Genomic DNA, 17404 nt, shown 5'->3' with positions numbered 1-17404 from the left:
CCAATTTAGAGACAAGGATATTGTGTGGGAGAGTGTCAAATGCTTTGCACAAGTCTAGGTAGATGACGTCAGTTGCTCGTCCCTTATCCACCAACGCTGTAATTCCGTTGTAGAAGGCCACCAAATTTGTCAGGCATGATTTGCCCTTAGTGAAGCCATGTTGGCTGTCACCAATCACCTCCTTGTTTTCCATGTACCTTAGCATAGTTTCCAGGAGGATCTGCTCCATGATCTTGCCAAGCACAGAGGTGAGACTCACTGACCTGTAGTTCCCCGGGTCTTCCTTTTTTCCCTTTTTAAAAATGGGGGTTATGTTTCCCCTTTTCCCTTCAGTAGGAACTTCACTGGACTGCCACGACTTCTCAAATATGATGGATAGTGGCTTAGCAACTTCATCTGTCAGTTCTTTCAGGACCTGCGGATGCATCTCATAAGGTCTCATGGACTTGTGCACCTCCAGGTTCCTTAGATGGTCTCGAACCTGATCTTCTCCTACAGTAGGCGGTTCATCATTCTCCCAGTCCCTACCTTTGCCTTCTGCGACTTGGGCGGTGTGGCTTGAGCACTTGCAGGTGAAGACCGAGGCAAAAAAGTCATTGAGTACCTCAGCCTTCTCCACATCCCGGGTAACCAGGTATTACTCCCTTTGGCTGCAAATGGCAACATTGGTGACCTTTCTGACCACTCTGATGGGTGCTGGTGTTTATCCTCACTTCGTAACACTTTGCTGCCCTGACATTTGCTACCACCTGGACAGCACTAGACGCTGGTGTCCCTCTCCTGGCTGCAACTCACACCCAGTTTGGGCAATGAATGGAAGGAGTGATCTATACCAGAAGGCTCAAGGAATAGCATGATGGGAAGGCTTTTTTCTAGAGCTTGTAGATGAGTGAACTGATAAACTTTTGATGGCGTGAAAACACTATGGTTCTCTGCAAGGTATTGGGCGTATCTCTGTGTTATTAAAAGACAAATACTCTCTGTTTTACATGATCTTAGGCTGATCTTTGCCAGAAAGGATGTCCAGACTAGAATTTAAGAGTCTGATCCATGTCCTGTTGGAACAGAGAGACTCCAGTGACTCTGACTTATGTAGGCTCAGAAAAGTTGGGTTGTGCTGGCTAATACAAAATTTCTATTTAAAAAAAAAAATTTTCAAAATCCAAAATTTGATACATTTCAAGTCATCTAATAGTTTAAGAAGCTTGTGTCTTATAATCAGGATTTTATATACAAGTTTACAGTTCCTCTTTTTATGTTACGAAGCAAACATCTAGTCCAGAATGGTGTGGCATATATCACAATTCCAAAAGCGTATCTGGGAGATAACAATGGCTACTCCATGCACTGTTATCCCAGACATTAAAATTTTTTTGCTTTAAGCAAGTAAGTGGGGAAGAACACATTAACGTGCTGTCTGAAAAAGATGAGGAGACTGGGAGAAGAGGATAAAGGATTTTTATTTTCAAGAAAGTGTCTGAGATAAGAGCCACAATTAGTAGATACTGGAATCTAGGCTGAAACCAAACCCTGCTGGAAAAGGGATGGGGAAAGAAGGAACTTGTTGCTAAAGAGGTTTATGCTCTTTAATGTTGTGGTTTAGACTTAGGCTTTTTAACGTTTAAAGTCTGTGTATTGACATAGGACAAGGAAGAAATATCTCCTTTCAAGTAAAACAAATCGCCTCCAGCTTAATCTGAATTTTCACTCCAGACAATGTTTCTTAGATAACCTGACTTTTTTTTTTGCCACACAATGCCCGATGTAATAACAAAAAATATCCACGATGTAATAAATTAGGTAGATTGCTGAAATCTACCTAATACTCTTTTGTAAACACCATATTCCCTTCCTCATAAAAGGCAGTGATGAAGAATTCAGTTTGCATCTGTTACCAGCCCCTTGAGACACAGCATGAGGTCAGACTGGACAAGCCTAGAAAGGTCATGTCCACTGAGCCAAAATGATGCTTATTATCAGGCAAAGAAAATAGCTGCCTCCCCAGCCAGAGATGAACAGTCAGGCGTACAGACCTGGGAATTGTTTGTTCCGCACTGATCCAGTGCTGAATATTTCAGTGTTGTGAAAAATTGTGTGTGACGTTTTCCAACCTCCTTTTCTTTTTGTTTTTATTTCCCATCTTAGGAAACTAGTTCAAGAACTTGATTGAAAAACATGTTTTGAGGAGGCAGTAAAAAAACATAGCTAAACGGTGGGTGGGCTTTTAGTCTGATGAACCGTGAGTGGACTTATAGCCCACGTCTGACCTCAGCCACATTAGTGTGTGCCTGGAAGTGATGTCGGGAAGTCGCTCTAAACTGTCTCTGAACTTGGCCATCCCTCTGTTACTTGCATTTAATGCAGAGACATTTCCACTGCTTGGGTAGGTTGCTCTTTGCAGAAATAGAGTTAGGCTGGCTTATACCACCTGTTTCTCAAAAGAACTGTACATTCAGTTTTTTTTGAAAATGCCTTCAATTTCTTTCCTTTCCACTGGAGGAAAAAGACCAATGGGTCTGAGATGCCAGGACTGCTGGCAGCCCATTTGGAGCAGTTGCCACTTGCTGAGTAGCGCTCCCAAATAAAGGGTTACAACACACATGCAGACTAACTGCATAGCTCATGTGCGATGAGTCTGACTTGTCTGGGGCCCTTCCCCATATGCTGTGTATCCTCTTGCTGTCATACACATTCTAATCCCTAGTAATGATTTTGAACTCATTTATGATTGATTTTCTTAAATACTAAGGAACAGATTTGTAATGTCCTTATTCGTGCTGGTGGGCAGCTCATCCAACAAAAACTCTTTTGATGTCTATGTTCACAGTAGTGAGGTTTGAATATCGTCCAGTCTCAAGTAATATATATACTATATCTACCTGTTTTTCGTGGAGCATCACCATCTCAAAATCACAGTAAATTCTTGTAAAAGCATTTTACAAGAAAACTTTGGGTTAGTGGCCCAAAAATTGTGTCTTTTCTGATGGAAAAGAATTACTTTTTTCAAGAAATAGAAATTTAGCCAATTAAAATGATACTTTGATTAAATTATTCTCCCCAAATTATGTCAAACTTGTCGTAGCTTTGGAATAGCAGAGAATGAAGTTCCATAGATGTTGGAATCATTAATGAGTGAGACATGGAGGCAACAAGATGTTCCTGAAAAGGTGGTAACGTTAACCAACCAAAAGTGGTCTCAGGCTGCTCAGTGTCTGTGTCCACTAAACCAAATCTCCCATCTTTGGGAGATCTTAACTTCAGATCACCAGTTAACACTTTTGTAAAATTTCAGATAAAATAACCTCTAAAATAGTTATATTTTAGGTTTTAACCTGTGCTACTTCGGATGCATTTCCTATAACTAGCTGGGCCTGCTTTTGTGATGTGCATTACTGGTTTTATTTGATGAGATCCTCATCAAAGACACAAAGGGTAACATTTTCTGTAGTAACTGTTTAAAAGGTATGGGCCCGTTCTGAGCTATTACCTTGATTTATATGATCAATAGAGAGATAGGCCTCTCTCCAGCGTTATGAGAGAGGTGGCAAGGTAATGACTGTAGATGGCCCTTTGAAAGAACTTGTGTCTGGTTACAGGGGAGTTTAGACAACTAGCTGAGAGAACACGGCTGTTTCCTGAGGTGAATCCGGTCCTAAGAATGGCATCTCTGACTGCTGCTCATGAGAAAAACTAACACAAATTGTAGTACTGAATTTAGAGAAGGCAATAGGTACTAGGGGAAGAAGGTAGGAGATAAAGGCTGTTGTCTGGTAAGTTTAGTGAGAAAAAAATGTTATTCCTCAAACAAGGCAGCTTTTCTCTAAAAACGAAGTGTTACGAATGTGCTGCAGTTTCATACAACGCTGATCTAAAGCATCTCAAACTAAGATAGTGCTACAAGAGATGGTATGGTATACTTCTAAGAGGGTCCTGGGAGAACAGCAAGTCTTTCATCGGAGTCTTGAGTGATTTCTGGGATGAAGTGGCAGAGGTCTCAAAGAGCTTCAGTAAACACTTTTTACTGAAGTTCAGGAAAAGGTCAGCCCTACGGCACATCATTCGTACCCTTTCCAGCAACTGTCAGCGTTCTGGATGAGAGCAGCTCTAGCGCTCCAAGGGTCAGGTGAAATCTAGAGGCAGCCAAGATACACACCATGTTGCCCAATGTTTGGGTTTTTTTCTTCCAAAACATTGATTCAGATCCTCCCCAAATACATGTGTCCCATAGGCAGGGCAAGGCTTGAAACCCATGGCCTTCACTGAGTATTAGTCATCACTAGCCCCAAACTGAAAATGGAAAAAAAGAATGCTATAAAAATGTCTGTGATGCATTTGGTTTTGTAACAGGATTTATTGGAGAGGGAGGAGGGGGAAGAAGCGTTTCTCAATCCCCAAATAACTGAGTTTTCTTTTACACAAGGCTGGAGCAAACTGGCATATGCTTCCTCTTGCTTATGTACAGTTGAGTTTCTTTTTTAAGCAGTATTGGGCATTATCTTGCTCTCAGGAACTGATGTTGCTGGACAATGGGCATGAAGTTTACAGAGGAATTGCGCATCCTGAGTTCAGGGTGTACAGACAGAAACCTGAGGGCTAAATCTTCCTTTTGTTGATTTACATGGCGTAACAGCACTGATGATAAAGTCACTTCCTGATCTCGGCAAGGGCTGTTTCAGTGCGGGTCATATCTGACCCCGGCTTCTTTTGATGGAGGTTTCTCTGAGAACTGTCCTCTGAGGGGTTAGAGCTATACCACAGGGCATGACTGTAACTTAAGACTTCTCTTTTTTCACTCCAAAGGCAGAATTTTTTCAGGCATAACAAGGTTGCAAAAGGCTTTTTGCATGCATTGAAGTATCTAGCACAGTTGGACTTGGTTATTTTTCTTTTTAGGGCTAACTGCAATTGCCTTGGCAAACAGCCTGATCTGGAGAGGGTTTCTATAGACATGCCAGCACAGCTGGGATTTATTATAGGATAGACAATCTCTTCTACCTCTTCAGCTACACAACCTCAAAATAAGTGCTGTCTTTGCTACCTTCCTTTAGATGAGGTTGGTTCATAGTTAGCTGTAGCCAAAGCTGGATTTTTGCATCCATATTCAGAAAGAATTGCCTTTCCCCTTGCTTCCCTACACTGCCCTCACTCTCTACAGGAGTTAACTCAGTATGATATGAGGATGGGAGAAGAGAAGAAAATGGAAAGAATTCTCAGCTCTGACATAATTCAAACTCCTTTTAAAAAATCCAAGGGAATGGTGTACTGGGCTTAAGTAGATCAGTCTGACAGAATCAAGGAAAGTGCCTGTTTCCGTAGGTCTTGTGTGCAAGCAAAGGTAGGTTATTTTTTATGTTAGGGCCAGGTTCTTTAAAGGGTGCTGAAGAAAGTAAGCTCTAAATGCTATTGAATCCTTTGAAAATCTTAGTTGCAGACATCATTATTGCTTTTTTTCTTCTTCCCTTTCCCTGAATCTCTGTTTTTCTATCGGAGCCAGCTGACAGACCCTAATCCATTAAAAAATAATCTTTCCCTTTTCTCAGACATCAGAGATCTCTCATAATATTTTACAGTGCAGCTTCAGTTAATGTCTGTGAAGGCACATAGCTAATTAATTAACCCTTTGAATGTCTTTCTCCCTATTTATAAATATTGGCTATTTTTTAGTTCATGGATATTGGTAATACTTATGCCAAGAGATGCATCTTCAGAGCTAAGGGGAACTTTTTCCTTTAGCTAAATTATTCTAAGATTCAAAGTAGCCACAGCAACCTGAAGTTAATGCATATAATTAATCAGTTATCATCTGCTGTACTTTTCTGTGGTGATTCTGGTCTCAAATAAAACCCATCCTTTCTTTTTTTTTTTTTAGGGAATCATGACAGAGCAACATACAAACCATTTCATAGCTCCAGTGAAATGGGTGTCTGTTGTCTCCCCTGGTTCACATTGTTTTGAAATTTCCTAAGGAAGAAAAGTTACGTTGCCATCTTTCATATTTGTACTACAGTCCAAACATTTTTGTATCTCAGTGAAATTCCTGACTGCAATTTATCAGACCTAAGCAGATGACTGTTAGTCTGATGGTATGGATTGTATTATAAAAATGAATTGTGTCAGATACACTAATATGTACCAGCTTGATTTCCTTCCAGCATACGGTGGGACAGATCTTGTGACTAAGAGAGGAGCAGTAGATCTGATACAGTTTGACTTTCGTAAGACTTTGGCAATATCTGATATGACTCTCCAAAGTATGAAAATTTGGATTAATTCAAACTTCTGTAATGGGGATGCATAGCTGATGAAATAAATGACTTGGAGCACTCTCAAGCTGGCATTGTATCATTGGAGTCCTATAGAAATCTCCCTTAGTCTGGTACTCTTCAGTATTTTCATTACTACTTGGATGAGAGGCTAGAAAGGGAATGCTGTAGGACACAGGCTGGGATAGGATTGCAAGCCAGTTGACAGGGTTGAGAGTTCAAACTTATCTTGATGTCTTGGGAAAATAGTGTGGAATAAATAGGATGGAATTCAGCATCACTTCATCAATGCAAGCAAGTACAGTCTTTGGTATTAAGTGGCTCAGTTAGGGAGAAAAAAAGACTAGGCAGCAAGTCCATAGAATAGGATCAGAGGATGGATTACAGTCTGAACACAAGTTAAATATGTGAAGTTGAAGTGAAAAAGACAGAAAAATAGCACCCCAGCTTCAGGAAGCAAGAGCATCGAGCTCTGCTCAGCACTGCTAAAGCCGCATTTGGAGCATAGGGTCTGGATTTGGGCACCACACTTCAGCAGTGATACAAAACATGAAGAACCAGTTATTAAGACTAGAGAAGAGAGACGACTTAGAGGTTTGTAGATTATATGAGGGGTTGCTGTAGAAAGGAAAGGTAACTGACTGTTCTCTCCATTCACAAAAGTCTTGGGCTTGTAGAGCAGCTCAGCAACGCGCTTCTTTGCTGGCCAGTGGAGGAAGCATGTGGACTTTCCCTCATGGGCTGTGTTAAATGCAGGTTAGAGAAGCTTCAGTCACAAGTAGGTTAGGGATAGCCAGTGTGGACACTAGGCAAGTGTTGGGACTGACTAACCTGTCAAGGTCTCTCCCTTGTTATTTCCTGTGATCCCATGCTAACTGAGTTTCTCATCTCCAGACTACTCAGTGTTCTCCCAGTCTGCCCGATAACCAGTTCATTTACTTGCTCCGTTACAAAGAGATGAACCAATTAAAATCAGAAAAAGGGGTTTGTGAGCCACTTTATTTCTCACAGCATCAGTGGCTGACTAACACTAAATGTCAGATATTTCAAGCCTATGCAGTGCAGCAAGGATAGGAGGTGACACAGATAGACCTGTCATGCAAATGAAAGTCTGGTATGAAAATAAGAGCATCAGGGTTTTCAGCAGAACCATGAGCCCCTGCAGCCTCTTACCTCACTTTCAAGACTCTGTACAGCCTAATTATAGTTCTGCAGATGGTGTTTATTTTATTATGCACATGCGTAAGGGGAGGACTGGGGAAAGCTCTGCATCTTGGGTGGTGGAATGCTCCCTGTGGGCATAAGTAATACAACAACTGCTTTTATTAGTGGTGCTGCATCAGAAATAGTGTGGCTATTATACGGTAATGATGTATAATAAGACCCGGTAACCTCCTTTAAACTTTTTCTTGGAAATGTGAAGATATATCTGTTTTTTAGAGCACAGATGATGCAGGCTGATCCTGAGAAAAGGGATTAGGGTTAAACCACTATGTTTGCAAAGAAGGTACTTCTAGTGGAACTGAGAACCCAAGTGCTTAGGTGCTTAAGTTGCAAGGGAGGGAAGGCATCAGGTCTCCTGAAATGCCTAGGCCACATCTTGCATCAGCCTCTCTTCCTTATAATTCCTCTGATTGTAGTTGACTTCATCCTCAATTATCCTAAATTACCACTGCTGGGACCATTACTGGAAAAGTGATTTTTTTTTTTTTTAACATGCTTGGGGCAACCAAAAATGCTTAAAGATCCTCACAAGGACTGCAGAATAATACATTTAAATAGCACATTTCTAACTGTGTTGGGGGAATTGTGGCTTAGATAGCTAATTCCACCTCAAAAGTATTCCTTAGAATTTGCTATACTGCATAGGTGGTGAAAAGCAAAAAGCCCAGAAGAGAGCAAACGGCTGAAATTAGCTATAGCTTGCACCTGAGTAGTATTGTGCAAATCATCTGAGCCACACAGTGACAGTCATCATAGAAGCTGTTATCACAGTTGTAACTAATGACAAGAGAAAGAGAGCTAATGCCATTTTCTTACACTGTCTTTTAGTTTCAGAAGTCCGGGGCTCCTAGGCAGTTTAATAAGAAAGGGTTTATCAAGCAGGATCCTGAAGAATTTAGTGACTATGGTGGAAACAGGGAGGTGCTGTTTCTGAGCTGTTTGCTTTGGATCCCAGTGGTCAGCAAATGCTAATGTCATCCATAAGTTTTGGCAGTTGACACATGCTGCGCTCTGTTTTTTCTCTGAGGACTGTGTGAGATGCGAGACACACTTTGATTAAAAAATGACAGTTTAATGTGGTTATTTTTAGCAAAGCAAACCAAATAAGAGAATATATTTGTAATACACAGTAGTGCTTAATTTCTTACAAAACCAATGAAAGTTTTGGCTTTCTCTAGTAACAGAAAAGTTTAGACCATTTTAACCCTGAAGGCTCAGTTTATTCCTTGTTTATTACGCTAACAAAATAACATTTTGAAAAGAAAAACAGACTAGAAATTATTACTGCCAAAGATGCATGGAAATGGGATATGAAACTTAAGCCTACCCAAGCTGGGTTTGGAATGTGTGCTACCACCCTGAAGGCCAAGTAGTCAACTGATGTCAGCCCCCGCAACAGGCAACTGGGTTAATTTACATCAGCTGAAGCGCTAGCCTGAAGTTCCTGTTGCCATTCTGTAACAGAGCATCCAGGCAGACTGAATGAATCTGTCCATGATGCAGATGAGTATCTTGTACATGGTCAGTTTTCCTCGTAGGCACCATTTTATTATTCAGGGTTTTATTAAGGTCTGTTAATAAGCTTTGAAATTTCTCTAAGTGAAGACACATGTAAGAAATACTGACAGAAGAACAGTGTCATATAATGATCAGTCACTTGTTTCCCAAGAGGCATTTAAAATTTCTACCAATTGTTATTTAATGAGAAAAGCCTCATGCCAAAAATATCATTTTCTTAAAGAAAACAGCAGCAGCTCCATGCATTACATACCGTGAGCTGACTTCAGGCTGCCATCTGCTAAACCAGCCCAGGAAAACAGGCTTTCAGCTCAGCACTGAGGTGGTTCTTTTCTCTGAAAATAAGTTCAGCTGGCACTGATTTGTCACAGTCCCATCAAAGGGAAGACTGAGAAGTTTCGACATGCCCATAATATGTGGCCAGGCTTGGATTGCAATCTTGGTATTTTGGGATCATCACCTGTAATTATCAAAGGGCAGTAAGAATCCATGAGGTAGGGAGCACAGCTCCTTATTCTGCTGCTGATAACAAACTGGAAAGACTGCAGTAAATTTGGAGTCTCCTGCCATTTTGAGGTGAGAGGGAGTTATTTATTCTGCATTTCTAATGCCTGGATATAAGATCATTTCCTTCCCACAGTGTTGAAATTTAGGGTTATTCCTATACTGTGAAAGAGCAGAATTTCTTACCACTGTCTGCTCTTCCATCCTTTCAACCAGTCAGGAAAAGCAGTGATTCACATGAGAGTGTCATGAGCAATCACTGGGTTGAAACCAGTAGGTTCCGTATTAATTATGGGACAGTCAGATTACCTGTTTTCTGAAGCGTTGCTTGGGAGGTTCTCTCTGGGACTGTGAGGCCACATACGTATCCATTCAGCAGAACACCGTCTACCAAGGATTTCTTGGTAACAAACACAATACTGCTGCAAAATGCACCCCTGTGGCTTTCCCATGTTCAATGATACTTAGAGGTGCTCCTTTTAGTGCCTTGATCTGCAGGCTATAAAGGCACAGCAAGGGGCAAGCTACTGAGGAGCCCGGAGACATCACAGGAAGAGCCAACTATGCTTTGGTGAGAATCTGCCTGTAAATAGAGATGGAGCCAGGAAAGCAATGGGAGAGGAGGACGAGTGGTTCTAATAAGAACCAGATAAATGACAAAGATGAGACCCAGAGAATGAGAGGTGTATTTCACAGACGTGAAATTCTTTGGTGCTGGGTGGCAGGGGTCATTGCAGTAACTCATGCTGTTGGTGGAGGAAGGTTTCCAGTATGTCAGCCAAGGGAGTGGAAATGAATGAAGAGGAGTTTAGAGTTCTGGTGTTAGTAGTATTATTTCCTGCTGCTTTTCTTGATGAGTTTTTTTTTGGTCAAAACCTTTCCCTGTAATGCTTCCTCCTTCTCCTTTCACTTACTTTCAGTTCATTAACTGCACCAGTGCCAAATAAGTCTTGCAAATGTTGAATTCATTGCAGTCCTCAAAGATCACCTTCAGCTGAGAGCAGAACTAGGAACTCTGGCAAAAAATTGGCAAATCCTGGTGTTTAGATAAGACAGCACAATCTATTTGTAAGAACTGAAATAATCCTATATACCCTGACTTTCAAATATACTCAGTACCAGAGGGCTTTTGAACTTCCTGGTACAGAAACACCACGCTTCAATGGGAATGTGGTACAGAACAACTGTGGAGAGGAATAGCTGGAAGGATGCTGTGATCATTTCTGGAGTGGCGTCTCCAGTAATCTCTGGTTTGCTTTGTTAGGACCTCTGTGAAGACCCCCACCTGTTTGTGAATGGAATCAGCTCCCATGACTTACACCAAGGCACCCTGGGGAACTGCTGGTTTGTGGCTGCATGCTCCTGCTTGGCTCTGAGGAAGACCCTCTGGCAGCAGGTAGGTGATCAATGTGCTTGGTGCATGAAATAAAGCTAATAAACCTCGGTTGTTTCCCTGCCTATCAGCCCATGTGTTTCCCTCCAGGACTAATATGCCTCTGATGAGTGGTGAATTTTGGTGGATTCAAATCTTCCCTTTCTTTAGAAGTTCATTTTTCGTATTACGAGACCTCCCCGCTCCACAGTCCCATTGAGCACCAAAGAAGAGATATAACAAAGCCAGAGAGTGCAATAGGTTCTGTTTGTCTTTCTCTGCAGATCAACTTGAATTTTACTTTCCTAAAAGATTCTTTGAAGTGGGACTATATTTGACTTTATACCAAATTCACCCTCTTTTTTCACTGCTTCATCTATTTAAGGTCAACTGCTCACGAAGCTGAATACCAGCATAGTGCCTGCTCCAGGACACGCTGAATAAATCTTAACATAGTGCATTTGGTGAAGTTTCCCTTGCATGGTTTCTCAGGTGATTCCAGACTTTAACGAACAAGAATGGGACCCTAAAAATCCAGAGAAATATGCTGGGATTTTCCGTTTCCGTTTCTGGTGCTTTGGAGAATGGACAGAGGTGGTTGTCGATGATCTGCTGCCAACAATGGACGGGAAGTTGATCTACTGCCATTCCAACGTGAAAAATGAATTCTGGAGCGCATTATTGGAGAAAGCTTATGCAAAGTATGAGCTAGTTCATTGTCCTTTTAGCCCTCAGTGCCGTCCCTTCTATCCATCTGTTTGTTTTGTCTTTCAGCTCTATCGTACTTTCTGTAAGTTTTACATTTGCTGCTAGTAGAGAACCTAAAAAAGATTGAAAACTCCTGCTTTAATCTGCATGGAGGAGGTGAATCATAAAAGAGTGCAATGCACTCTACTTCAGCAGCCCAAAGTCTTAAGTCTCCTTTCCTAGAAACCCAGCAAAGATTTATCTGCAATCTGCTGTTTTGTTTTGTTTTGTTCTGTTTCGTTTTTTCCTTGGTGAGACACAAATACATTACCTACATTCAAGCCAAATTAGAGCACTTCTAACAGCTACTTGGTGACTGAGAATGTTCTGTGTTACCTCCAGGCTGGCTGGTTCTTATGAAGCCCTAGATGGAGGCAGCGCTGCAGATGCAATTGTGGATTTCACTGGAGCAGTGGCGGAATCTATTGATTTGGTCCAGGGCAAATATGGTGACATTATTTCTGAGCAGATGAAGCTGTTTGAAGACTTGCTGAAAGTGCATAAAAGAGGCGGGTTGATCAGCTGTTCCATTATGGTATGTATAGAGAGCTGGATTTTAAGAGTTAATTTCAATGAAAAAAATCTGGAAAAGATACCATTATTACTATAAGTATATTGAGTATGTCCTTCATTTGTATGCTTTGGAAAAGGATCGTATGGAAAAAGCTAGCAAGTTGGCAGTGCTGTCAGCCAAGTACAACTCCATGAGCCACTAAATACAATCACAAAACCACAAAGCTGTTTGTGCTGCCACTTTACTGTGGATCTGAAATGCTATTCTTTCTGAATGGTCACATTTGTGTATTGACCCAAGGTTAATCCACCTAGAATGCCCTAATTTACAGGCCAGATGGCAGCGTTCAATTTCTTTATTTCTTAGGGAAATCTGTTTACAGAAAACAGTTCTGCTGGCACTGAGCTGCTAAGACTTCTTGACTTCGGTGGTGATGCAGTCGTCTCGTCAGTGTAACACTGGAGCTGAGCTGAAAGGCTGAGCTCACTTGGTTAATTCAGGTAGTACTGTTCGTTAATAAGACTCTCCATTAGAATTAACCAGCAAAACTTGCCTACGCTGGCTAATGTGAGGCAGCTAACTCAGGTGCTACATTAGGAGGCCATGACCCTGAAGTTCCCTTAGTAGAGAGGGGATGGCTTCCCCAAGGGTGGTACAGGGTTGCCTTCTGTGGAAGCTTTACCTCTCTCCATTCACTTGAGGTGCTAGAAGGCAGACCAATAGCAGCTCCCAAAGGGTGCTATATACGTCACAAACACAGGCAGACAAGGGCCTTGCACAGCCCCTTGCCGTAGGAGGGAAACCAGTGACAACTAGGCTTAACGCGCCTTCTATCAAAGTCTGCAATGTTAGGCCATGACTGGCTAGCACTGAAATTCTCACCTTGTCTGAAGCTGTTACCGCACCTGGAGGGCTAACAAGCTGCAATGGCACCTGAATATTTCCTAAAAGATTGCTTTTAAATGATTTTTAAAGTGCAACCTGCAGGAAAGGGATCATTTTCTAGAAGTTACAGGGTTGGCATCTAGGTGCACTTCAGCATCTTCCTCCCATGCCCTCTGCTTCCAATTTAAGACCTTAGCTAAGGCTAATCTTATGTGGACTTAGTGAAATCACTTAAACGCTTTGCTTTAATTTCCCTGTCTGTGAAACGAAGATCATATTACTGTAGCACTTAACTGTTTCATACCTGTAGTGTAAACTGGTGGACCCCCAAGTGTTGGTTCATTCAGAAATTCTTGCGAGTATCATGGTAGTTGTGCAGATGTCTAGAACAACAGAAAATCAGCCATGTTTGGAGATGCCTGAGAACATTATCTGTTTAGCTGGCCCTGGCCATGCACTGCCCTGTATCAGTGCCATGGTACCAAAGAGGAACATGTGGTACCTTCTGGGAGATGAATTTGAACCTGAGAACTCAATTGGGATAAAACAGGAGTCCTGAACTGTCCCTCCCAGCAGCATCAGGCAACAGCTCAGAAGCAAATTCTTCTAGGTCTTTGGTGTTTGTTTTACCTTTTCCACAAGGTCTGAATTTTTATTTAGAAAGAATTCCATCTGGTTTGCTCAGACCAGGCTGGCAGACCAGACTTCCTGGTGTGAATTGTTATTGCAAAGATTGTTTCTGGGATGATAGGTTGCTTCCAAATGCTAAGACAGTTCAGTTTCTTAACGTGGATCTGGTGAGGAGATACGGTAAGTACAGGGAGTTGCATTTTAAAAAGCAATTAATTAGAGAGTTGTAATGCCTTCATTTCTTCCTGGCATTATATTTCTGCCTGTCAGACGCAGATGCTTCTAAACATTGATTACACAGGGGCTGTTCCTATTGGTTTGGCTCGACTCGTCTGCATTTATCACTTTTTGATAGATGTATTATACACACAGTGAAGCTTGTTAGGTATAGAATATTTAATACTCAAGTGGCTTCATTGCTGACTTACAAACATGTCATCGTTTTCCTTGGATTACAAAATAGCCCTGAGCTTCACCATTTAGAAATTTGAACAGACAGTAGATGTTTAAATAAATAAATTTAAATAAATAAATAAATGCCTTCAGAATGAGGTGGGAAAGGCAGCCCAGCAGTAAGAAAAGCCTGGGGATAATAAAGGCAGCAGGAGAGATTACAGGCTCCCATGCTGTCAAGGACTCTTGTTTGCTTTTAGTTGTGAAAAATGCACGTGAGTGTGTTACATTGGAGAAAGCCCAAACCCATTGGAAATGTCAGCCAGTCTTGGTATAACACATGAGCTGATTCTTTAGGAGCTGTTGTTGGTGAAAGGCAAAGAGGTCTTGGCGAGAGTCTCACAGTTGCCAGACCATCTGTCAGTTCCAATTTGATATAAATTTCTCTTTTCCTTTTGTTTTTTCTGATTTCTTATCTTTGGGGACTGAACACTGTTCTATCAGTGCAACACCTGCCTTAGGAGAAGGACCCTGTCTGTTTAGACCAGAGAAATTTTGAAATGGGTAAAAATATCTGAGAAACTACTACGTGTATTTCATAACTCTAGTAAGTCCATCTCTCTCCACCAGAGAAAAGGCTTGCTTGATCACAGAGCTCTTAATTAGGTTATTACAAGTTTACATGCAAGGATCTGCACTGAATCAAATCTTCCTTCCTTGCTGTCCAAGGGAGTGGATCTCTTAAGGCCCAATGGGTTATAGCCCAGTATAGGTGAGAGAGACTCTGGGTATGGCTCAGTGCAAAGATGCCCGTGCTGGCTCCGGCAAGGGTATGATGAATCCGGAGGCACGACCATTTGGATTGTTTCTGGCTCAGAAGAAGGGTTATAGCACTGGCACAGCTTTACTTTTTCCAGTGTCCTGCCTGATATACATTGCTCAGAAGCAGCATTGTACTGGCTTTGTAAAGGGCCAGTCGTTCAAAGCAACTCCAGCATCTTTATATGATACTGCTTTTCTGTTTATAGATGTACTTAGGAGATTTTGATCTGGATGCTTTAAATGAAATTGTGGTCTTTTTCAGAGCTTGACAATTTTTATGCATTCTTAGATCAGCATCCGATCAGGCTTAGGCCATCCAGCAGGACAGTTTACTGCCTGATCACTGCTGGAAGCTAGGCTTCTTATGTGAAGTCTATGAGGAGCAAACCCAGTTCCTAAGAAAGCCTGCAGATCTGCCAGTTGCCACGTAAGAGATGCCTGCCAGGTCATGAGTGAGGTACAGGACAGGTTTGACAAATGGCTAGAAAGTTTTCTTCCCTGTGCCCTCTATTTTTACCCACTGCCAGTAGTTCTTCCTGGGTATCAAATTCACCCCAACACAGAAACAGGCATTGGACTCAGCAGCTAAATCCTTAGGTCCAGACACTAGCCCTTAGGGCACTAGCCCTTAGCCCTATCCTTAGGCCCATAGCACTCAGACAGTGCTATGTATGAGCACAGTCATCAATATCCAGAAGAGCCGTTTTGTAAAGATGACAAGATTTTTGGAAGGGCTGATAAAGGTTGTCCATCAGCCCAGTCTTTAACTCCCTGAGACCAGGAGGAGACAGAATGGCTGCAGCAGGCAGTATTCTCCTATGCTCCGGGCTTCTGTCTGCTAGGACTTACCTGGCACTGTCATGCAAAAGACCAGACTAGAGAGCCGCTAGTACTGAGCCCCAGTGCTGTTGTTTTCCTGCATAGTCAGATCACTTGGGAAGGGAACGTATAGTTCTGTGAAAGAAAACAAGCCTTCCCCGTCCTGCCCCTTCAACGCGCAGCTGTCAGGTCCCTCAATGATGTGAATTCTCTTTTTTTAATTGTCATTCTTTGTGCCAAAGGCTTCCTCTGGCAGTACCAATGAAGTGGAGACAGAGATGGGTCTTGTCATCGGCCATGCCTACTCAGTGACTGCAATTCGGAAGCTGCGCCTTGGAGAAAGGCTCATATTCTCTTTTAAGACAGAAAAGCTGTTCATGATCAGGCTGAGGAATCCCTGGGGAAAAAGAGAGTGGAACGGTGCCTGGAGCGACAAGTAAGTGCTGCAAATTCAGTGTCAAAGGAATGAAACTCTGATTAGGGCCACTGGACGTTAGACGCATGGTTAAACACTGTTGAGGCACAATGTCAGTCTGCAACACTCAGTGATGGCTGAACCATTGTGCCATCTCTTCCCAAGTATAGCATTCTCTGAGAAACTGAACACATCCTGGAGGAGCCAGGAGATTATGGCTTCCTGGACCTTAGTTTACTGTGTACATCATTGTTCTGGCACACTGGAGCATGAGTAGAAAAATAGCCTACAATTAAGGCGATGAGTCAAGAACATGAGGTTTGTTCCCAGCTTCACCACTGAGTTTGTCTGTGACTCAGTTTCTCATCTGTAATTGCTAGCTGCTGGGGATGGTATAAGTCTTTTATTCTTAGATAATTTAAGTGACTGGTGAAAAATGCTATAAAATTGCCATATTTGTGATTTCTTGAATTATTTTCTAATGAATTTTAATGTGGGCCGTGAGCTTAGCAGGCACTCCTACAGAGACAGAAATGATTGCTGCAGGGGATGTATTCCATCACTGGCAATTTACACATGAAAAACATTTAACTAGGATGTTACAGTTCAACACTGTGTTTACCAGCCACTGTTAGCATTTAATAATGCAGTGTTCTTAACAACAGCATATTAAGTTCTTATCTTCCATACCTTAGCTAGCAAAAATCTGTTACTTTCAAAGAGTTTGGTTTCAGGTGAAATGCGAAGAATGCACTGAAAAGCTACTATGTCTTATTTAACTTAAGTCCTTGTGGTTCCCCACTAGCCCTTGCCTTGGCACAGCTGCCACTCATTCCAGTGGAAGCACTGAGGGATCTGAGGTTGGCCCGTGGTTTTTGGCCTAACAGAATTAAATTGAGAATTTCCAAATAGGTTAAGAAAATGTCTGTTATGGCAAGCAACCTCCCTTCTCTCCTGCCAACCACCTTCAGCTTTATCCTCCTTTTGGAAAACGAGTGAGGAATTGTGGCTCTGTTTGCCTAATGTAACACATTAGGGAAGGGTCTCATGCTGTCTTCTATCATGTTGTCTGATTTAAGCATCAGACTGCTTGCATTTAGGATCCTGTGCTCCCCTGCAGTCAGTGGAAAGAGGCAGGTGCCTCCAGGGGACAATGGGACAATGCAGAGCACATAAGTTACGTGCTAATGCAGGCAATGAAGTGTCCATGCAGTGTAGCATTAATCTGGAAACGGGACACTAGGCTTGTGCTGCAACAGTTTCTTCTCAAGGGCTCTCTGGGGAAATCTCAGCCCTCG

The 17404-nt window shown here is 42.1% G+C and overlaps 1 protein-coding gene across 1 annotated transcript in view; it reads left to right on the top strand.

The window, feature by feature from the left end:
• CAPN6 (calpain 6) overlaps nucleotides 1–17404 on the top strand; it is a 61570-nt gene that overhangs the window by 22559 nt on the left and 21607 nt on the right. Inside the window, exons 2-5 of the mRNA XM_075162451.1 lie at nucleotides 10774–10905; nucleotides 11374–11582; nucleotides 11971–12163; nucleotides 15934–16127. Of these exons, the coding sequence (XP_075018552.1) occupies nucleotides 10774–10905; nucleotides 11374–11582; nucleotides 11971–12163; nucleotides 15934–16127 (728 nt within the window). The remainder of the gene's footprint in view (nucleotides 1–10773; nucleotides 10906–11373; nucleotides 11583–11970; nucleotides 12164–15933; nucleotides 16128–17404) is intronic.

The sequence above is a fragment of the Calonectris borealis genome, chromosome 13, assembly GCF_964195595.1.
Source record: "Calonectris borealis chromosome 13, bCalBor7.hap1.2, whole genome shotgun sequence".
Lineage (NCBI taxonomy): Eukaryota > Metazoa > Chordata > Aves > Procellariiformes > Procellariidae > Calonectris > Calonectris borealis.
This window is presented reverse-complemented; position numbering and strand designations above follow the sequence as displayed.